We start from the raw sequence: 23,460 nt of genomic DNA, 5'->3' as shown, positions 1-23,460 counted from the left end.
CCCAGATAACCAGAAGAGTGACTTACTGAGATAGGAGAGCTGAGACTAGGGATTCATTCAGTTTGGCTGTTGCCTTGATAGGTCAAAGCAGGGTAACATTCTGCAGTTTTACTCGTTATGTACCTTCAGATGCTGGGGGAAACCCTAATGCAAAGAACACACACAGCCAGACACTGATAATATCTATATTAATTCCTAGAAAGGATATAGCTAGTCCCTTCTTTATTCCGAGTCAGCTCTGTTGTTATCAGCTGCTTTCCAGTCTTTACTGACAATCTTACCATGAGATGTTGCCAAAAGCCAGTGCAACATTTCAAAAATGCCATGGAAAGAGCTCCTTCCCGCCCAGAGAGACCCCTGGGTGAGGATACCTCTTGGTCCCTAAAGACGCTGAATGAACCAGGGTGACTATTCATTCCTCCCACACTTCAGCTCTGCAAAAAATGAACTGGCTTCAATCTCAGTCTGCTAGGCACTGAGTTGATGTAATCCCTAAATATTCACTATTCAGGAATCCACCACTTGTAATCAGTGAGAAAGCGCGCGCAACATACGCGAGTGAAGAGTGTTTCAGGAGGCAAGTGATTTAACTGACTGAAGCGTGTCACGTTCACACTTACCTATACCCTCCTGCAAGCGGGATTCTCCCATGCACTTTCAGTGTTTATGTTAAACATCACTTTAAAAGACAGAAGCAATTTTACCACAGATAAGCTCCTACCAAGCCGACGGATAGCTTCTGAATTGCTGTTGTCAGAGAATCTATCCCAATTGCACACAATTCCTATCAGGTGCTGGACAAATTTAAGACATTGCACATCTCTTCTTTTCCCCTCAATAACGCAATACTGAAAAATAAAACCCATCACCATAAAGTACTGTTCTCCCCCAAAGCCATCAGTAGCTATGTACTTACCTGAGGAAAATCACCATTTTTTGGTAAGAAGTCAGTGGGGTCCACAGATGCATAGTTTGTATCCAAGAAATGTGGTCTGCTGATGGAATTCATATAAAAATCGTGAGGGGAATTAAAATATTGCCTGTAAGGAAATGGGAAAAGCAGTTATTTCCTGTCAGCCCTGAGTATTTCTCAGGTTGCTTCAGACTCCATCATCACTGGTGAAGCTGCAACTATGGGATGACACATACAGGAGATTGATATTAAAAAAAGCTGTGTTTATCCAGAAGAGATGTCTAGGCAAAATAATACATCCACAAGCTATATCCTACTTCCCAGACTCAGTAGCGTAAGAGTCGGGAAAGCTGTATTAAGAATTCAATTCTTAGCAATTTGTGTAAACTGGGAAGGATTTAATAGATAAAGAGGTTCTGCGGGACTAAATATTTCAGTCCTAACAACAAAGCAAAATTAAGCCTCTGAGATGTCCCAGCACCAAGCGTTTGATAGGTGTGATGAAACCTGACAATCACATTACATAAGGACAAGCATCAAGTTTCACGGAAATACCACACCTGAACACTAGTTTGGGCCATAAAACTGAAACAGCCCTGCAAACGAGCAGGGAGGGAAAGCAAACACCCCCCTTTGCACACCCCTGACAGGGAGGTTTACCAGTCACACTTCTTAAAGACAGATAAAAATGGAAGGGTTGGGGACATGCAACTCTGGACAGAACTATTAGCCCAGACAGAGATGAACTACGGACATAACCGATCATACCTAGTTACAAAGCAAGTTCTCTGCTGAACTAACAAGTGAAAACAGCAAAGGTCTTCCAACTGCTCCCTCCTGGGTAGGGCACATGCCAGCGCTTCCTCCTGCCTCTCCTTCCCCAGCACCAGCTTCCTCCAAGCAGAGAGGAGGTAAGAATTGCAAAAGAGCAGACAATTCCCTTCCTCCTTCCCAGGAGTAGCCTCTGGCCTGTACTACACAACCGTCTTCTGGTTTTGCTATTACACATGCAAGCCCTTTCCCTCTCCTGCAGGAGCAAGGAATGTGCTTCGTAATCTTTCCCGTAAGGGCTGTGCACTCATGCTGCTTGGGCAATCGCCACCCAACACGTTTGCATGCTGGAACCACTAAAATGTTTCACCCGATCTGACTGGTTTCCTCTTGTGGCAAGTTGTACGTTCTTCGTAATGCCAGGGTTACAGAACCCACAGCAATAAACTTTAACAAGGCACTGGGGGGGGAGGGAGAAACAAAATTTAAGAAGAAATACTACCCAGGAGCAGAGCTGGGGAATGACTGCACTGCCAAAGTATTATTAAGCAATTAAAATGCCATGTGTGGCTAGCAGCTCATTAATACACCATGCTTAACATTTACATATGTATTTATGTGCAAACACAGTTATCTCACTCTGCCAAACACATTTTTCCTGCTCTTTTTTCATGATTAAAGATAATACCCTCGGAAAGGAACAGCTCCCTCCCCCTCTTCCTTTCTTCCTTCTTTTCAGTGCTGCCGCTGTTTTACCTACTGCAGAGACGTGCTGAAAGTCACCCTGCGAATGCAGAGGGGTGGATTTAGCACACCTGCACGCAGCAGCTCTGACAATCCAGCACTGGCTCTCAGCTCCTCCTAATCTATTCAGGCAAATTAAAATCTGTGCATAAATTCTGGGAATGAATGTTGAATACAGGGAAAGGCTTGTTTAAATTGCTTTCAAGTAGAAACCGCTGTGGTCTCACCATCTCTCTTGCATGAGGACAGAGCTTGGCCAGCACTAACGAACTAACCAGGGAAGGGGAAAACTATTTTTACCGGAAAAGTGAACACCGCCTCCTATTTCACCAGCACCTCGTGGGTCTGGACAAGAGTCAGTTAAGGTAACGGGAAGGAGACCAAGACAGCCCCAACCTCCCTGGCCTGAACTGCTGTGGAATGACCAGCTTTGGTATGTTATTTTGCTTCCCTTAATCTTGGTTTTCAAATCTGTGAATGTGAGATGCACTTTCTTCTTGCAGCCTGAAATAAGAGCCAACAGCAACTCAGTGCACTGCTTTGAGATCCTCTCAGGAAAGCCACCAAGTATGCAGTGTTTGCCAAAGTCCTTTTAGTACCTTTGGTGCTGTGCTTTACCTTTTTTTCAATAAGAACTTAAAGATATTCACCCGCATTTGAAGAGCTGGCATAAAGCCACTGACAAGTTAGCGTGAATTAAACTGAAAAAAAAAAAAAGTGTTAACTGGAAGAATCGAGCATGTGAACCTTGCTGTATTGCCAAAGCAAAGATGTGAAAACAGCCTCATAGCAAGACTGCCCTGTACGCGTACCTGCTCACCCTCTCCAGGACTTAGTTACTGGTAAACTGCTCCATGGAAGCTACTCTGGCTCAAAAGCTTCCCCTCAGAGGCTGGGGGTGTTCACTGGATAACTAAAAATCATTTTACTGGGTTTAATCACACTGGATTTACAAAAGACTGCCCATTTGGACTCACATCCTCAGATCTGACTTCGAGCTGCAGCACTAAAGAAGGAACCGGGTGTCCTGGACAACAGAACACACCACCTGCATTCATCAACTCCAACACTGCAAGTTCCACGTCCTGCCATGGAGACACTCAACTCGCCCATGAAGAGCCAGGCTCCAGCTAACCTGGCTCACCCCAGAGCCAAAACCCCTGTGATTGAACTGGGAAGGCAGCCAGGGACACGCACAATTGAGGTCCATCCAGTGGTTGTGTGCAAGAGCTACACCAGTCCCTCTCAGGCCACTGATTCACTTTAACCATTGAGGTTGGCTCTTGAAGCAATCAAGGCCCTACATCACTTACTAACCTCGTAAGAATTAAATACATGTGCTTATCATTTAGTCAGTGAAACCTATCTCTTCAGCACCGAGATCAGAGTTTAATAAGTTAATGCTAGGGAGTTTGGAGTCATCTTATTTTACTTTTTTCAGCTGCAGAAAACCAAGTGCTGATCTTCTTGATGAATAAAACCAGAACTTTTTAACCCAAATGACTAAACACATTTAGTCATTAAGTTCTTAGAGAAATTAATTCTGCACTGAAGTGAAGTTTAGTTCGGAGAAGCGCTGTGCTCTTCAGACAGAAGAGGCTGCGCTGGCTCCAACCAGAAGAGGAATGCTCCATTGCAACTCAGCCAGCATCAACACCACTTTGCTTTGCGGAAAGGTAGTCACCCCAATGAAACCACACAGACAAAAGGGAAGGAATGCTGGTCTCCTGCTTCTGTTTGCACTCTGTTCACAAAGGAGAAAGAGGGAATCTGGCTGAAGAGTTTGTAGAAATCAGCATTTCATTGTGTGAAGAGGAGGTTACGTGTGCTGACCCGGTACATGTCCTTCAACAGGTACTGGTTAAGAAAAATAAGTCTCTGCTCCCTGCCCCACAAGCAAAACAAGGCAATAAAGCCAAGCCCAAAAATTCAGCTGTTATGAAAAGAATATTTAGAAATCTAGAGGGACATTCTCCTGTAGGAAAACATGAAGGAAAGTACACGAAGGTGTGTAACGTTCAGAACCCAACAAGCACCAACAGTCTTACTGCAGAGATGGTTCCTACCCTTCTTTAAGGAATAAAGCAGCTGGCCCAGAGAAAGTCTTTCATCCCTGAGTCCTGGGACATTATGAGCTGGGTGGGGAGCATCTCTGGATTATATCAAGCTCAGACAATTGCTTTAAAGAGGAAGACTGCTTTTTTTTGCTGCCACCCACTCTAACATAGCAGCAGTGGAAGAGTTTGGTACGAGGCAAACCTGAGCTGACATCTCAGTCGCCCAAATCACCTGATGTCAGTCCAGCCTATGGGTCTCAGGGTAGGGCTATTTCACATACTCCAACAGAATGTTGGGGGGGGGACTGGGGGGGTGGTGTGTGGGGGGGTGTTAGTTGGGTTGCTTTGGTTTGCTGGGTTTTTTTCTGTAAAGAATTTGATAATTTATTTCAGTTTTCCTCAACTCAGGACTTTCAACAGCAGGATCTAGAGGAACACACTGTGGACAGGCTTTCACAGGAATCCACATCTCAGAGGTGAGCAATGCAATGCACTTCCCTCCCGGAGATGGGTCTCCATACTTTGACAGCTTAAGCTTGCTATAACACCACTTGTTTAGACTACTGTGATATTGTGCCTGCCTCGCATGCTTCATACCAGCTGCTCATCAACGCATCCGATGCGTTTGAAGCCCTTCTGGGGCAACGCTGCAATTTCACTGGAGACCTATGTGTATTTTGGCCAGACTTCATGCTCTGATGTTATAGCCCTCCGTTCAGAGAAGCAAACTCCACATCTCAGGCCAGCAGAAGATCAGAGACAAGCTGGCGAGGTCACAGGCTGCCTTGGCATCAGTCTGGCACTCTTCTTCCCCATCATTAGACCAATTTATGTCTGTCAAAGACTACTTTACTGTTATGGTAAGTAATACTCCACAGGCAGGTGGCAAAGTAGAAAAGGGCATGAAAACAGCAGGAAAAGAGGGTGTTGTGTGGTTTGGAAATTGCAGAAGAAAGCTTTGCTCCAGGTTTTGAGAAATACTTTTTTGCAGATGTGTGACACCACTTCCAACAGACAACTGGACTGACCCAGATTTCCCTGAAGCACGGAATGTCTTGAGCCTACAGCTGCGAAGGAAGCCCAGCTCTTCAGGGATAACTGCCTTAGAATGAACTGAGCTACAGCTCTTCCCTACAGGGGACCTGAACCTCATTTGTTCTTTCAGCAAGGTTTAATACACTGTTTACATTTTTCAGGTTAGGAAAATCTGAAACAAAGAGGCAAGCTTTGGTATCTTTTAAAGAAATTCTCTAGCATGAAAGTTAACTACTGAAAAGAAACAGGAAAAACCTGCTTCAGGACAAAGCTGTTGCTATGAGAATAAGCCATGTCCAAACACAGCCACTTGCAAATGAGATTTCTTCTGCAAGGATTTTGAAGAGAAACTTGTACTAACTCTAATGCCATCTGCATTTTTCTATTTTACAACATGGGTTATAATTACAACTCCCTTTACAATCCCATTTTTTAATGTTTCCATCCCTTTCAGGATTCCTACCTGTAACGCCCTAACCCTAAATCCACCTAAAAAAAATTCAGCTGCAGTTTTCAAATACAAAAGGATGGACTACTTTGTTTTTTTGTGAAATACAGATACAGAAAATTTCACCTGAAAGGTAATTTTTACAATTACCAGGATATAAAAAACAGGAAAGCTAAAGGTGCAGCCTTGGCTAAATCATTCTCTAGCAAGGAATTGCTACAATGAGCCTCATTTCCAAAAGTAACTATAGCAAAGTCGACAAGTTTACATTGGTGTTAAATGCAGGCATGTCTTTGCAGGATCAAGGCTATAACGTTTCCAGCAGAGTTGACACGAGCAGCAGAGCAGCACTGAACAGGAAGAAAGCAAGGGGCAAAGCCAGAACAAATGGTCAAAGAAAAAAACCCAACACAATAGATAAACACAATCTAATCTTGTGGTTCAATACAGCAAAACAGAAATTCTGTTATAGCTCTCTTGAGGCTTCACAAAGTGTAATTTACAGGAATCATGCTTAAAAAGTAGACCCTCTTCCAATCAGAGACAGGCTAGCTAAGAGCAAAGACACTGAACTTATCTGATAACTCCTCTCAAATTCTCACTTTGGGGAGTAACTAGCAAGGCAGAGCTCCATTCAGCACCTGTGGGACAGCTTCTTGGCAATCTTACGTCAAGAACTGCCCTATTCCATCCACCCTATCATTGCTGGCTAGCTCACTGGAGACTGAGGTGGACCAGGCACGTGAGAAGCAAGAACAACTAATACAGAGACAAAACGCGGCTCGTCCCTCTGAACAGAGGAGCTGATTCTCGCTGCTGCCAGCCAGGCTGGAACTTACACACTCCCGAGGATGGATCTCTCTGCTTTTCCACAAAGATGCTAAAATCCCTTTAGGAAGGAGGTTAAACTAAATCTTCAAGCACCTGGAACACAGTTACTAGCTCACGATACCAGGTAATTTTTCTTTTATTTTTCCTTCCTCCCACCTCTGACCTAAATAAGAACACATCCTGTGTATCTGCGCCACTCCCTGTGCTCACAGAGACCAAAGCAGCCATCGATCAGCCTTCAAACCTTCTTCCCAACAATCAGCATCTCCCAGTCCCAACGGAGTTCCAATCCAAGTCACTCAGTGGTGGCACAAGGCTGCTTCATGTTGTCCCAAACATCTCCTGTCATATCCTACCTTCTGATCCAGGATGGAGGTTCATCATAAAGGGGGAGAAGGAAGAACAATGTTTATTGTTACGCAAAGATCCTTCAGAAATGCTATTTTGGGCATGTAATCTAGAAAAGTTTTTGCACTGAATCTAGAAAGCACATGGCTGATGTCTTTCCCATCAGACAGGGCCACTGTTACTACGGAAAGGTTACCGAAACCCATCACAACTCCGCTTTACAGCACTAAACTGTGCTGTACACTAGGCAGCTTTACTTAGAAGTCAGTCACAGTTCCTCACACGAGCCCGTAACTCATCACCTCACACCTTGTGGGGTGAGGTTATCAGTGAAGAACATCAGCTATAACCAGAAGAAAAAGTCATGACTCTTGATGAACGCTGGCTTGCACAGTTAGGGCCTCTACACGTTTTTCAATGTAGACATGAGATGGTAGTATTTAGTCAGCTTCCAGTCACCTACACAGCACAAGTTGTTAAGTTCACTTCACCTGTATGTCTGCCACCTGGTACCAGTAATACCTTCTTCCTTGTCTGCACCAGCTGTATAAAGCTAGACTGCATGACGTATTTGCTCAGCTAGATTGTGCTAACGGTGTGTTTTTAAGAACTCCATTAGTGTAAGAAATCCAGGCTAAAACAAGGCTGTTCCTCCCTTATAGCAGCCTCCAGGTTTACTGGAAATCAAAGTTTTTATCTTTTTTTTAAAAAAAAAAAAAGCTGTTTGCTGCTTTTTCCAAGATGTAGCAGTTTATGAAATGCCACAAGATCAGTCTGTGATGCAATTATTTCCCCATCAGTTAGTGAAATAAAGTAAACAAGGAAAGCAGTAAAGAAACAGTTGAATCATGGGGTGTGCAAGAGCAGAGGGGAATTATACAAAGGAGAACAGCACTCACTGGTTTTCACTTGGGAAAGATGAGGTTGGGAAAGAGGCAGGGTAGCAGCTACTCCATGAGTCGGCAGCCAGCATGGAATTCTGAAAGGAGAAACCAGAACAGTTACAGCAGGAGAGGACTGGCACGATTACCTGCAGCTGCAGACCCCAGGCCAGGCTTATGACTTCTCTCCCTCAGTGCCTTCCACAAGCAGAGGTGGCTCTTCATCTCTCACAGGAGGACAAATCGAGTGCTACACTCCAGTTTGAGCTTTTGAACCTACTTGCCTATTACTGTCCCCTTTCCCAGCCCTTTAAGCTCAGTCTCTGCAGAAAGCGAGCACCAACCCATTAACTTTAAATTGGCTTGCATAGGTAAACACCCAAAAACATCGTTCTTTTCGTCTTCCCACCTCCCTAAACAGTCTCCAACATTAATGGGAAGCTTTTAGCTGAGCATGTACCAATACAATCATGGAAAGAATACAGTATCTTATTACTCAGCTACAGATCAGTCTTTCATCTGTCCTTTCTTGTGTCCAAAGCAATGATACCTCATGCTTGAAGCAACATGCACTTGGTGAAATGGGCCTCTTTTTTTAACCTCTGTGTTCCTATACATGACAAAACTCAAACAAGAGTTATAAATAAAAACAGAAAACTGCAGGAACATGTAAACTATTTTGGGATAGAGGTTTGCATTTTGCCCTGTTGAGAACAAATGCATCAGGGACCCGGTCTTGTTTTAGCAGCAGCAGCAGGACAAATACAACCCTATTCATCTCTGCCACTCTCAAAAAAGGCACAGCTGGACCCAGCAATAGATTTAGCATGTCTCAGAGAGACAAGCTGGGGTAGAAACAAAGTCTGCAATTCTGCGTAAACTCTTTAGTCCTTTCCCGAGGAGCCTGGCACCCACCAGCTTTGAGAGAGGCATTGTTTTAATCACAGCCTTGTTTTCCTCCTCCCACTTCAAAGGCAGCAGACAGCCATCACCTCAACCCTCCAGCATTCCCAATCAATACTTCATGCCCCTGGACAGCTGCCTAGAAAGTCTGGTAAATAGCTCCTGTAAACATGCACAAGGACTCCCAGGATTTGACAGGCTGGAGTGCTCTGCTCAGACCCCTTCTGGTGACACCCTCCAAACAGCCTCTCCCTGCCCCTCCCCGAGAAGCTGTTGGGGCCCTCACCTCCATGGCTGGCACGGCGAGCTGGGAGCGGAGGCCGGGGATGCTGTAGAGTGTATTGCCTGACTGCTGGTGCTCGTGCTGCGGATAGTTCTTCCCCCCGTCCATGGCAGGGCGTGCTGAGGGCATCAGCCTGCGTCCTGCCGCATGAAGTCCTCAGGGCAGGTGGAACAGGCTATGGAGTGGTGGAAGGTTCTTTATCTGTGCTCTTCACCCTGCACCATGTCCTAGCGTGGAAAAGAAAGGCACATTTAAATTTTTTAAAAGGGCAAAGAAAAAAAAAAACCCACACACTTCCAAGACCAAATGTAGCTAAGAGATCAGTAAACAGACGTCAGCCTGTGAAATGCCTGCTGCCTCTTTATAAAAGAGAGGTTTCTGCTGAGAAAGAGAGTTCTCAAATATCACCACACCTGGAATTCACCCAGACCTGCGAACTTACATTAAACACACCTCTCCTGCCTCGCTGCAAACACTGCGGAAGTCTGGCAGATCATCACAATCATCTGTGATTTCTGCAATAGATACACAGCTGGTTTTTAGCTTGAGGAATTTTCTTGTCTAAGATGCAAAAAGATTCTGCACTTCTGTGCAAACTCATGATGATCAGTTCCCCAAAATCCCCCGTTTTCATGAAAATGTGCTATGTAGGTAGAACATCGTTCCACGGAGTACCGATGGCCACGCTGAGCAACGGGTGAATCACCTCGCGGGGTCAGAGTGCGCTCACGTCTCCGATCTCGCTGGGCTTTGATGTCTCCCTAATTTCACAGCAGATGCACAGTGTGCACTAATACTTTTCACCACTGCTATGCACAAAGGTCAAACCGGATAGCATACTTATAGCATGAATACTATTAATCTAACAAATATAAGAATGTATCAGCTGTCTTGCATTTTCCCTGTTGCTAGCAAGATGAGATTTCAGAATCATGCTTGCTAAAGCAAGAGTTTTAAGGCAGGGATTAACCTCACGATAAGACATTGCCTTCAATGAAACTTCTCAGTCAAAACCTCCAAAGTAACTTCTGATTTTTTTCCGCTAAATTCTCCATAACCCCACAGAACATCAATTTCCAATTGGATTTAATGGATTTAAAAAAAAAAAAAAATATGGTAAAAGCAATCTATACAACCAGAGGAGCAAGAGAAAAGCATCCATGATGTCCACTTCCATTGCATCTTTCTTTGTCCCTCTTCTGCCTCCCATGACCCTGTCCGCCACCAGCATGAGTAAATTTCATTTACACCAGCCGAGTAAATGAAAATGGCCGATATATTCTCATCGAGCAAGCTAGCCAAGCAGAAAAACTAAGTAGCACAAACTGAAGCTGCAATGTATAATATGCCAGCTTTGATCACTTAGAAGATACTACTTGCTAGAAGGAGTATTTTTGAAAAGTCATTTCTGAGTCAGAGTCCCTTTAAAAATAAGTGACCTTTCAGCCGACAAAATTATTTCTGCGTTTGTAATGGAAAGTGAAATTAAAGTGACTCTTTCTTTCTTTCTTTCTCTGGTGGCAGCAGCCATGCCAGGAGAGCTTCGAGCAGGGCTCGCACGCACGGGTTGCAGAACCTGCAGGGGACCGACGACATCCCCGCCGAGCCCAGGGCGGAGAGGCCGACACCAATCCCTTGGTGAAAAGTTGCCAGGCAAAACCCTCGCATTCAGGGGACTTTCCGGGTGAAGAGCAGAGACAGACAATCCCGCTGCCTCTGCTCCTCGAACAAATTGCGGGCGCACAAATGCCTTCACAAGACGCAGGCTTCCAGACTGAATTAAATCATTTGCCAGAGGCTAAGCACTTTGCGGTTTAAAAAAGTATTCCCCCTTTTATTTTAGCTAAAGAGGTAGTCACACTGGGATGCACATGGTTTACGTAAGCTCACAAGCCCGTGCTGGATGAAAGCTGCGGCTCATCGGGGTGGGGCTGCGGAGCAGAAGGCAACTTCCCCAGGAGCAGACTGGCCAGTCCTCCCAGCAGCTGTGGGTTTAAACAGACTGCAGAGTTTGCTCATCCAATCTTTGCCTCTTCCCACAGCCTGACAAATTGTAAAAAAAAAAAAAAAAAAAAAAAAAAAAAAGAGAGAGAGAGAGAGAGAGAGAGACTAAGTGACCAAGACGCAAGCGTTTTCCCCAGGAAAGCACAAGGAAACATCACCTCCAGAGAATAAAGTTTATACACCAGCAGAAGTAACACCAGGCTACCTGAAAAGATGATTAAGCTACAAAAATCTCAGACCCTTTTAGTTAATCACTAACAGAATAAATACTCTTTACAAAGGCCTGGGATCACCTAGATCCTTTTCACTGGCTTTATGTCACCAGAGATTTACTGCAGTCTCATTCTTTTACAAGCAGAAGTGTTTCTTTTTATTACACCATAAAATCCACACTCAGGCTTTATAGTCCATAAGCCCAGGAGCAAAAAATAGCTAAAAACATTTAGCTAGCACTCCAGCATCCTAATTAATATTGTTACACTGGCCTCAGGCCTCTGGATTTATTAGCCAAACGTTAGCACCAGGGTTCCCAAAACACAGCCTGTCGACCACTTGTAGCCTTGAAGCCTCATTAGAAGCTGCCTAATCACGGCCTTCCTTGACAAAAGTCAGCTCACCAGTGCGGCTGCAGGAGCAGCAGTACTACTAGTGGGTCCTCTGGCCCCAACCACGCACGAATTCAGCATCGATGCTGAAGTCCTATTATTTAAGCGAAACCTGCTTTATGTTACATCTCCTGAAGACAAAGGACTGCAGATGAATTTCCTCAGGCAGCCCAACGTTCACGTCCCACCTATCAAGTGGCTCTGCGCACAGAAGACCGCAAAGACATTAAAATATTCAAGGACTTCTTCCTCCCAAGCCACATGATTTATTGCAACAGAACTCGTGAGCAGGGATGCATAAATGCAGACTTTGACCCCAAGCCCATTGTGAAGAGAAGCAGTAAAAAGCGTCACCAGCGAGAAATGAACCTATGCTTCAGCATGATGGCTACACAATCATCCCAGGGGATGCCTTCCTCGCTGCGCTTTAGGGTTGCTTTTTTCTTTTCCTTTAAATTGTTCTCCGATGCCACTGGTGGTCCAGAAGAGATCCTATGAAATTTTAAGTTACATCTAAGGAAGAAAGTAATAAGAGACACGACAAAGGTTTATCATGGCTCCACTTATCTCCAGTGCACAAAACAGATTAAATGGAAGGGTTTGCTTAAAAAATAGCCCTGCCTCATTCCTCCCCCCAGTCATAAAATTCCCCGCTTTTCTTCTTGTCTTGGTGGATTTGACAAGAGGACCTAGATTACAAGTTAAGCCTGTGCTACAACATCCCAATCCCCAAATGAAGCAGCAGGGAGCAGAGCAGCAAACCTACCATTAGGTTTGTTTTCCACTTCCATCAACCTGCTCCAAGATCCTCCAGCCTTCCAACTCAAGAGAGATGTTGGCAGTGCAAGGCTGTAAGGAAGACAGCCTTTTTTTTTCCCTTGTTTTGTTTTTTAAAGATTACCTTTAAATACTGCTCAGCTGTTCCTGAACAGAGGTGGTGAGGTTTGCTGACCTAAGGGTCAATGTCACAGACTGCTTTAGAGATATCGACATCCTCTGGTGCCTTGAAAATACCGTGTCTGTTCTTTTCACCAGTGACTTCAGGGGGTTTTGCTGCTTTTTTTTTTTTCTCCCATTTATAACAGCTTTCGATAAGAAATCAGAAGCAGTTATTCCCGTAACAGCTGTAGCAAATATACAGCTTTACTCACACATCCAAAGTAACTTATGAAGGGTAAAATCAATACCAGAATTTCTCCCTGCCTGCTCTACATTATCTCGTGTCTTGGCAACACCAGACTGCACTGGCCGGATTCTCTGCAGAGCAGAGTGCCTTTCCCTAAAACGGAGTTAGTTCCTTAGGAAAACTCTTGCACAATACATCACACCCAATCAGCAAAATGAAGGAAAACTGCTTAAGGAACTGTAAACTTCTATGCTTGAGCAATGGTCAGATGGTAAAAGACAACGCATTGAATTTGCATGACATAATTCCTCTGAAAAGATCAAAGTGAACAGCAGTCCAGCCTTATAGATGGGCAACCCAAAAATCTAGAGATCTTTTGTTCGGAGATGCCAAGAAAACCAGTAACAGTTAAGAATGAAACCCAGATGTCATGGACTCCCAGTCTTGTCCTCTAGGCCACACCGAAAGAGGACGAATCCCCTCAAAATTTTCTAGTTAGCCCAAAAGAAAACGGTGCACTGCTGAAGACACATTACCGTAACGCACACACGTCATACAACAGCTAATAACCATCACAAGGTTGCCATTAACCATCCACCCACATGAGCTCCTTGCTAGTTCTGATAAATGCAATTGTGCCCTGTCAGCGTTTACTTACACAGAACAAGCCACTAAAGTCTGAATACAAACATGGAAATCAGAAAGCTAGAGTACGGTATCACCTTGGTTTACGGGGGGTCTCTAGCTAGTGTATATTCCAAAATACATCCAAGCATCGATAACAGTGGGAAGGACGCAAGAGGCATCAAGAATTCACTCTACACCCTGCACCCTTTCTATCCGTTGCCTCGATGCCAGAGGATGCTGAAGGCACTTCTTGTCCAACCAGAGCAGCACCAGCAACCCGGCAGCAGAGCATGCGCTGGACATCACCAAACCCAACCTTCTCCTCTCCGCCAAAGCTTCAGTGCTGCAGAATAATCTTCTGTTCTCCATGCAGGAAGACGGCAGTTACATCAGGTTCCTGGGATGATTAACATGGAGTTTGTAACAGCTCTCACTATAAGCTCACACTCTGATAAGAGGGGGCTGCTGTCCAGCTTATGCACTCAAATTCCAAGAAAAAACTAAAGAAAAAACTGACTAAAGCCAGTTTCAGAGATGTACATGAGCCCGAGGCCAGCAGGACAATACCTGTCACAAGAACAGGAGAAGTGGAAACAGCCTTTGGTATGTGCTTGTCTCACCATCCTTCAGGCAGCCTCGTCACGGAAAACCATGAAAATCAGCAAGTTCCTTGCAAGCCAAAGCGCTCTCATTTCCACATCCCATCCTGTCGTTGTAACAATAAAAACTGATAAACACAGAGGCCCACAGCTTGCAAGTGAACTGTTACAGCAAACTTTTCCTTAAACATTTTGCCACTTCTTCTCTTACCAAATATACTCCAACAAAGTAACAGTTCCCACCGTTAAGGCAAATCAGAGCTCTCCAGTTTAAGGTCATTTCCATTACACAAGCATGCAAGTGGCCCACCAGGATCTATTTAAAAACAAGACTAGGGCACTATCAGCCGCTAATTTACTTGGGAGTATTAGAAACTCCAGAGCCAGCAGTGAACAAAAATTTAATTACTGACACCAACTTTTGATCTTAGCAGTCAAAAAAGGTTCTAGTTACATAGACTAATACTTATTTTTTCTGAAGTTTTAGAGTAACCTCTGGTACCATCTAAGATTCAAACCATAGAGTTAAAACTCTCTTTCACAAGTCACAGATGAAAAACCTTTTTAAAAAACTCTCCCCTGTCCTGTTAGCCTTTGACAACCAGACACGGGATGTTTGCCGATTACTTACTTTTAAATTTTCTACTTAGGAAAAAACAACCTAAACAAGCAGAGTGCTACTACCAAATTCAAGAATCGAGAATTGACTCAAGTTTTTTATAGCGCTAGAAAATAAAGAATGCAGAATCATGGAAAATAGCAACCTTGAACTCAATGACAGAAGTCATACTAGGACATCATACCGAAACAAACCCTGGTGCGTGGCGTACGTCACATCCCCGTGAGCACAGGAAACGGTCCTTGGTACAAGGAGGTACCAACCACTAACAAGGAATTTCAAAAAGCTTCCCAAGTGGATTATGCTTCATAGAACTGCAGAGTAATCAGACTGATTTTCCAGATGGGTTATTTGTCACATAGAATTAACTGAAGCACTCCACTGCCATGATAACTATTCAGGGAGCAATACAACCAAAAAAAGCAAACCCACCAGAAAAAAAAAACCCAAACCAAAAAACTACAGCACCAAACAGTGCAAGGATAAATCCCCTAAAAAAAAAAAAAAATCACTGGAATGGATTTTTTCCATTTCCCTGCCACAAAACCTATATAATTACAGAAAATTATCTCAAAGCACAATCTGTAAAGCTGCTTACTTAGACCAAGCTGAGAAGTTTCCTAGAATCACCAAAGATGAGGCTCCCATTCCCAGCAATTACGTTAAAGAAGGCATAAAGGGTAAAGTCTGGGAGAGGAGAACACAGGCTCTGCAGACCAGTGCCTGGACAAGGTTCCTAACTTCAAGAACTTCAGTAATTTGCTTCTGCAAGCATCGCTAAGAAACAGCAAAGTGATCTCCCAGGTTCAGAGTGGTGGCACTCAAGCAATGATTACAGGAGCATGAAAAAACCCATTGGACTTGCTCGTTTACGGCTGAGTAGCCTATGTTTAATCATGAAACTGGTTCCCTGCATAGCGTGATAAAGCCCCGTGAGCAATTTGATTATATCACGAGCTCTTCTGATTAAGCTATAGAAAGTTTCAATATTAATAACAGTTTTTTTAAAGGTTTGCTATTCAGTCCAGACAGTAAGGGGCAGCTTCAGTCTGCAATTCATCACACCTAGAGGTTACGGAGCACAAATTTTAACTTTTAACAGCTTGAGCTTTTTAGAATTTTATCGGACCAGCACTGCGGCAGACAATTTCCAATTCAAAAAACATAACAAACTGCTCTGCAATAATCAGGATCGATAGAGCTGTGGGTAAGGGCTCAGTTCTCGGGTATCTGCAATCAAGAGAGGTGAAAATAACCCATTGTACGCTCAGTAAATGCAAGCACTTCCTCCTGTTGTGTTTCAGGCTTTGTTAGTGTATTTTAAATTGTCTCCATTAAAGGAAGACAGCTAGGAAACCACAGGTATGCACAGAACAGTCAGAGCTAAACCTGCTGATCGTGAATTACCATGCACTCAATAATGACAAAAAGACCTCAGAAATTTGATCTAGTTCCTTCTCCTGCTTGCAGATTAATTCCCCTCCCACCTGCCCACCCACACCCACGGAGCAGAAAGGGAGCCCCAAGCCTCGTTCCCCTACCCCGCTCCATCCACTCCTTCCTCCAACGTGCTGCCGCTGGTGAGCCATCGACACAGGCACCCGCGGGAGCTGCAGCTGGACGGAATTCTGCAGAATACCATTCGTATATAACTGCCCAAAGAAATGGGAACTTCATACGACGGAACATCAAGCCATTTTTATGTCTCAAACGCCAAGGCAGCTTCAAGTTCCCCTTTAACGTTTCTTCTTGCCATATTTTTTGACAGTTTAGACCAAACAACGTTTTGCCTTGAGGGATGAGAAGGGAAGGGTTCGAATCAGAGCCCCAGTCACCAGCAGTGACTCACTCGGAGAAACAGGAAAACCAAGGGAGAGAAGCTAGGATCTACCCTTCTGATACAGTCATGGGCCCCTCGCAGAGCTACCATGAGGCTCCATCATATTTAGAATAGGGTCTAGCAGACAAAAGATAGCATCCGAGTACAAAAGTTCAACACGAACAGAAGTATCAGACCTTTTCCCTGCAGATAAGGCAAAACATGAATGGAAATACCATTTTTTCATGCTCTCCACTGTTTGCAACTCAGCTCTTTTTCATTAGGCAAATCCAGTTCTTTGCAGAGCGAAATTAAATACAGTACTGCTTGTTTAAGTACCTGAAACACTGTTGGAAAAGGAATTTCAAGTTAATTTACAAAGAAGGCAGACGTTAATACAGAAACAGAAGATACTGTGGGTGACTCACTCTAGCTCTCTACTATTCTTAAGCGAGCAACTGGTCAATTTATATTTGAAAGCCAAAGAATCCAAAGTTTTCTCCTTACCAGGAATGATCTTAGAGTTATACTGATTCCATGCGCTTATCTCAATGGAAACATAGAAAGGAAGAATATGTCTCCAACCTTGCATATTAGAAATCGTGAAAAAAATGTGAGCCTGATGCAGACAACTTCAAAGTACTATCAGAGTTACAGAAAAGAGGGGTGAAAAATCTAACCTTAGGCAGATGAGGAATACAACCCGGTCCAGTTGCAAACGCAAAGGATAACACCAACCTAAAAGATACTTATTATCTGTGATGAAAATGAAATCACTTTAGGGCATGCTAACCCAAGGACTTTAAGCCACCTTGATCTCCTGAACGCTTTCGGCAAGGAAGAACGTGCTTGGGAGCGTTTGCTCTGTACAGGCGTAGAGCTGTAAGCGCGTAGGCACGGCACTGCCAGGCGCCCGAGCAACACTGAGGAGGAAACGGGGCAACCCTTGCTGCTTACCTGGGCTATGCAGCTCAATACGGAATTGCCAGGTGAAACAATCTATTTGACAGATTAACTGCTGGAACGAGATAGCTGTAAGCAAAGGGAAGAAGAATTGAGATCATTCCAAAGCTTCTTGCCAGATCTATGCAAGATATATGGTGGTGCAGGCAAAAGAGCAAACTTGCCCTCCAAAGACAGCGGTGTTTCAAGAATGAAAAGGAAGAGCTTTACACTTCAAGCAGTGCTAGCTCCTCCTCATTTGAAGTTCAGACCATACGGGGGGGGCGGGGGGGAAATCAAAGACAGCTTTTTGGAAGGAAAAGTTCTCTTTACAAGAAAATATTAACTGTCCCACACAGGTAGACTTAAAGCAAGTCAGGCAGGTTTAAATTAGCATGTAACAGACTTAATTATTATAAGTGCCAGGAAAAAAATAAAAGTTGAAAAACAACACTCGAAACAGGTCACGTTGCAAGGACTGTAGGAGCACAGGCAAGAACAAGGAACAGAATAAGGAACCGCGGTTGACAAACTCAGGGCAAAATCTGACTTATTAGGGAAGAGAACAGCGGCTGTATTTATACTGTACAGGTCTGCCACGGAAATAGCCATACCATTAGCGAGGAGGTGCCGTACAGCACGGCCGAGTGCATCCACGTATGGAGACGGACTGCGCAGACGGTGACTGCCACCCCATCGCACGGGAACGAGCTCAGGCCCCAGAGCAAGCGCAGCTGGTAGGGAAAGGAGGCTCACCTCCCCATCATCCACCCACCCCTACCAAACACCAACAAGGTCATTCTTCTCCCCACCATGAGAGGGATCAACACCAGTATAAAGCACCTTTGCACCAACCAAGGCCTGTGCTGCACCCAGAATCGCACCGCCCACCACTGGGACACTCCCTGGTGCTGTTTGGATATTTGTGAGAGTCACAGTGGCCTTAATCCTCGCACAGAAATGCAAGAGTAAATAACGAGAAGGAAAAAGCTTAATCTGGAGTCTTGTTGCTGGCATCTACCCCAATGTGCCATTCCCTAAATTTCCAGGGATTAATATTAGGCAATTAAGTGGCACAGCAGCTTTAGCAACAACAGAAAGTTCCTTAATCTATCCACCAACATACATTGCCTTAACTCTTCCACAGATACTTTTGTTTCAAGGCTGTACAATTAAAGTTAATTGCTGATGCTACCTGCAATGCTGACCTCACTTTTCATTCATGCAGCTCATGGTGACTCCAGAACATTATCTCTCCTGCTTCCCTGGGCTCTGTTTCTCCACCAGCGGAGCTGTCGGGTCCCCGCTTCGCTGTTCCAAGTTTCATGTTACTTCCCCACAGTGAAGCGGCTGCAAAGCAGACGGCCATCCCCTCCGCTCGCAGGCTGCTCTCACTGATGGCCTGTCTCTAAATTCAAATGTTCTGCTTTGAGCAACAAAATATTGCCCCAGCAGGGACCCAGGCTCAAAGTAAAGCTTGCTTGTACGGCAGGGACAGATTCCATCTGTCCCTGCTCTTCCACCTCGGAGAAGAGATACGACTATTCCTGGACAGAGCAAAAATGCCTCCCCATTCACTACACACGCTTCTGCCAAGAAACACTCAGCACATTTTTGTGTAAATCTATACAGCATCACCCTCACACAACCATGCACTGAAATTTTCAAAGCGTAAACACGCAAGCCCTGTAAGGCAGAGCTCAGGTTGAGTCAGTCCAGCGGCTCAGACAGCAAATGCACAAAACCGTTCTCAAAAGCAGGGGCTTGAACACCCCCCGCCAGCGGGGCAGAGCCCGAGCAGGGCACCGGGAGCATCAGAGCTGCTCCCCTTCTCACGCCTGTCACCAGTGCGGTCCTGGAAGAAAAGAAACCACAGCGAGAGCGCGACGGGTGCTGGCTGCCAGCTAGCACGGCAGCCACGGCGCTCAGCACAGCCAAGGTCCGGCAGCAGCGAAGCACACCTGGACGGAGCTGTAACACAAGCCCCACACAAACACTGATGAAGTCAACCTCTGAAGCACACCTGCAAGGTAGAAATGCATCATTACACTACTTAATTAAAGGGAAAGAGAAGAGCACAAAGAACTTGGCTGACTAAGGTCAGAAGCCAAGAAAACACAGGTCCCCGGATTCTCTGCGCTTTGCTCTACCCCCCCATTTCAATGACAAGAGACAGGTTGGAAGAAACACTCTCCACCGGAGCTGAGCAGGCCTCGATGTTCTGTTTCACGTGCAGCCATTCGCAGCAGAAAAAATACTCCAGGACATCAAAGCCTGCTTCCCTATTGATCGTAAGCACATAAACATCATTTCAAACCAGCCAACCTCCAGGCACGCTCAATGTATACTTTCTCTGAGAGAGGCATGTATTCCCCTCTTGCATAGCTACATGTTTACAGACCTTGATCGTGTTACCAAAAAGAGTGAAGAGTTTTAAGCTGAAAAAACATTTTGGGAGAATATAAAACTCCTAATTAAGCCTAGAAGGCTTTCCTGAGAGATCCAGACTCTCACGATTAAAAGTCACAGTGCAGTATTCAGTGACTACACAGTTAGCTCTTTATTACAGTGTCACTATTCAAAAAGCTTTAAACCTGTGTCAGCATTTTTATTATAGACCCTCCATTTCAGGGATCTATAACTTAACCATTAAAGAGGCCTATTCAGTCAGGAAACACAACCCTCAAACACACCATATGCTCACTATTTTAAACAAAAAAAATTTAATAAAACTCCCGTCCATGTATACTTTAGTGTTAAAAAAACCTGCGATGAAAGTAGCTGTAGCTTTTCAGTGAGCGTCCGGTCTGGCAGATGCAGCCTGTCCCATGTCTGGCACATGACGAAACATGACGCTTGGTCCTGCTTTTTTTCTTCCAGAGTCGGCAGGGACTGGGGGGGGGACCCACTGCGTGGAGAGCTCAGCAAGCACAAAACAAAACATCAACACTCGACAGCAAGCAACCAGGCAGCCAAAGGGAGGGACAAACAGGAGAAGTCTGTTCCTGTTCAAGGATGAGGATGTAAGACCCTGAAGAAGGTAAAGTATGGGGGGAAACTGCGTTTAGCAAAACAGCAAGAATTTCTAGGGTTTTTTTTAAAAGGTATGAGTTCATACATAAGAAAAGAAAAACCCACACACGGGACTCAGCAAAACCTTTCAGAACGCTTTTAAAAGATCAAACTTGAGATCTAATCGTTCAAGAAAAAAAAAAGTTGCAAAATGCACTGGCCGTGCCATCTCCTGTCAAGTTCTGTGGGTTTACCGTTACATCTTCCTTTATAAAGAAAAAATACCTTCTCTTTCAGCTGGCCTGAAAGCCCAGCAAAAGCACGAGTATGGTTCCAAGAACAGGCAAAACACTATCGAAGGAGGGAGGAGGGGGAAACGTACCTTTCTTTTTCAACTTTCGTCAGCCATCCTAGCTACTGCGTGAAATAGCCCCAGATAAAAACCGCCACTCTCTAATGAGACAGAGACCCTCTAATGCCCGTCAGTTAACTTCAGCACCTAACACCAGGCAGGCTGGCAGACGGAATACAGTGGTTTCAGGCACTCCAGGATAACGCCAGCTTTGCACTACGCCAGCGCTAAGCGCTGAGATTTCAGACGGTTTTAGGCTGCTACTTTGGCAACGATTGAAAAAGTACTTTGGACAATTCGAGTGTTCTTCCTCTGAAGAGTACTCACACTACTGTTTGAACGAGACTTCATTCAGCTGAGCTGCTACAGGTCTAAGTCTTATTGCGGGAAAGTGAGGGTGCGAACGTCAAGCGAATAGACCGCCATCAAAACAAGAGCAAGCAGCAGAGATAAGAACAGAATTCAGGCTTCCAGAGTCTCCAGCTGGCATCCTACGTAATGAACTCTGCAAAAATTTTTACTGCTTTATGGGATGCACAATGTTCCCTGAACTCAAAGCAAAAGTATTAGTACGTAATTTTCCACTGAAACGCATTGCCAGCAGCAGCTGTTCTTCGGTTTAGACGTACCCACGTAGGTCAGAGAGAGATCAACATTTCAGGCGACACGTAGATAATCTGCAGAAGACAACGGCACCGCACAGGTACAGCCGATACCCTTCTGCCCACTAAATTTCCAACAGTAATAGCGCACAAGCCAGGAACACCCTTGCAGGCTTTTAGATCCCAGCACTGAACCTGCAGAACTTGCCCTGCAAAAGGCCATCTTATTTTAATTGTAAATGGAGCACACTAATTTGAAGTCACAGTTCTTATGCTGATATTTATAGTTACTTTTGAGAACGGAGCTCTTAAACCCTGCGCTAGTATTTAATTATGTTAAGAACCAAGTACACCGGTGACCGCTAACAGCACTAGAGTTAAGAGTCTGTTAGCATAAGCTCTATTTTTCGGAGGCTCTTAATTGGGCCATTAAGAGCTACACCACAACAGGCAGAAACTTGGCAACCAAGGCCTTGGCCCGCGAAGGATTTCTGTACACGTTTTCACAGCACCGGATTTCAAAGCAGCTGAACAAGGAGCGCAGAAAAATGAGAGCTCGCTGGCCTCTGCCATCTCAGCTGCTGCCCAGGCAACGGTTCCCGTCCCAGGAGCAGGCCTTGGGCAGAGGTAGAAGAGGCCGGTCCTTCCCTGAAACCGGGACCAGCGGCAGAAGAAACGGCCCCGACGCCGGACGAGCTTCACTCCGCCGCGTCTTTCGTTTTTCTACGACGGAGAAACACGTTAGCGGCGGGTGCCGACACGCAGAGCGGCTCTTCGCAAACCAAACGGGACGGACCCCGACCACCGCGCTCAGCGGGCTGTAACCGTTTCACCGCCGTAACCCCGGCTCCACCCGTGGCACCTCCCGAGAGACGGACACGCGTGGAGAAACACGAGTGACCCGCCCGGCCGGGGGGCAGCGGGGGCTGGCGCTCGCCGCCCCCAGCCCGGCTGCTCCCCGGCCCCGAGGCACAGCCACACGCGGCCCGGGCAGCCCGAGGGCCCCGCCGCGGCCCGGCCCGCTCCGCTCCCTCAGCGGCGACCGGCGGCACCGGGCAGGCCCGCCCGCGGCGGCGGCACGCCGGGGGGCCGCGCTCCCCCCCGTAGGGCCCCAGGACCGCCCCCGGCCCGGCCGCACGGAGCGGGGCCCGGGGCTCTCCGCCCGCTGAGGGGACCGGGACGGGGTGCGGCGGCGGCCCGAGGGGACCGAGGCCTCAGAGCCACCGGCCCCGGGGCAGCCCCGCGACCCGGCCTCGAGGGGCTGCCGGCGCGGGATCCGCGGCGGGGGCAGCGGGGCGCGGGCCGCCCTTACCTGCGTCCCGGGGGGCTCAGGCTCCCGCCCGGCGGCCACCGCCTCTCGGCACTTCCGGGTTCCGCGCGGCCGCCATCTTGGGGGGGACACGGACTTCCGGGCCGGAAGTGGGCGGGGGGCGGGGCCGGCGGGGCCGGGCCGGGGCGGCGGCGGGAACCGGGAGCGGGGGGGAACCGGCACGGGCGGGAACCGGGCCCGGGCCGCGGCGGGAGCCGGCAAGGGAGGGCCCGGGCCCCGGGCTGGTGTAGAGGCAGCAGGGCCCGCGGCGCTGCGAAGCGGCCGCGGGGGCCAGGAAGGGCCCGGGGCCGGGGGAACCCCCGGGCCCGTGTCTCCGGCCGCGGCGGGAGCTGGCGTCTCCCCGCGGGCAGGGCCTGCGCCGCCCTCCCTCCGGTCAGCGCCGGGAGCTGCCCGCGGAGCGGCGCTTCCCGGCCCAGAAGCCACCGCCCGGGCCCTTCGAGCGGCGGGGCGTGCGGCAGCCCCGTCCCTCCGGGCCCGCCCCGCCCCGCCGGCCTTTGCGCCGACGCGGGCCCGGCAGCGCCGGCCTCGCCTCCCGCGGGGGCCCGCGGACTGCGGAGGGAAACCGAAGTCTTGGGCGGCCTCGGCCGCTCACGCAGCCAGCGGCGGCCC

At 46.8% G+C, this 23,460-nt stretch overlaps 1 protein-coding gene across 2 annotated transcripts in view; it reads right to left on the bottom strand.

Moving 5' to 3' along the window:
• SBNO2 (strawberry notch homolog 2) overlaps positions 1-22,961 on the bottom strand; it is a 67,093-nt gene extending 44,132 nt beyond the window's left edge. The window contains exons 1-4 of one of the 2 annotated variants that reach the window (XM_075524226.1): positions 22,834-22,961; positions 9,218-9,441; positions 8,047-8,126; positions 917-1,040 (exon numbers count right to left, since the gene is read on the bottom strand). In XM_075524226.1, coding sequence (XP_075380341.1) covers positions 917-1,040; positions 8,047-8,126; positions 9,218-9,343 — 330 coding nt within the window. In that variant the 5' untranslated portion in view covers positions 9,344-9,441; positions 22,834-22,961. Of the gene's footprint in view, positions 1-916; positions 1,041-1,681; positions 1,814-8,046; positions 8,127-9,217; positions 9,442-22,833 lie in introns of those variants that run through there. The other variant, XM_075524227.1, reaches the window with a different exon arrangement.
• Between the last annotated feature and the right edge of the window lie 499 nt (positions 22,962-23,460).

Source organism: Mycteria americana, chromosome 24 (genome assembly GCF_035582795.1).
Source record: "Mycteria americana isolate JAX WOST 10 ecotype Jacksonville Zoo and Gardens chromosome 24, USCA_MyAme_1.0, whole genome shotgun sequence".
In the NCBI taxonomy this organism is placed as follows: Eukaryota; Metazoa; Chordata; class Aves; order Ciconiiformes; family Ciconiidae; genus Mycteria; species Mycteria americana.
Note: the sequence above shows the minus strand (reverse complement) of the source record. Positions and strands in the feature narration are given on the sequence as shown.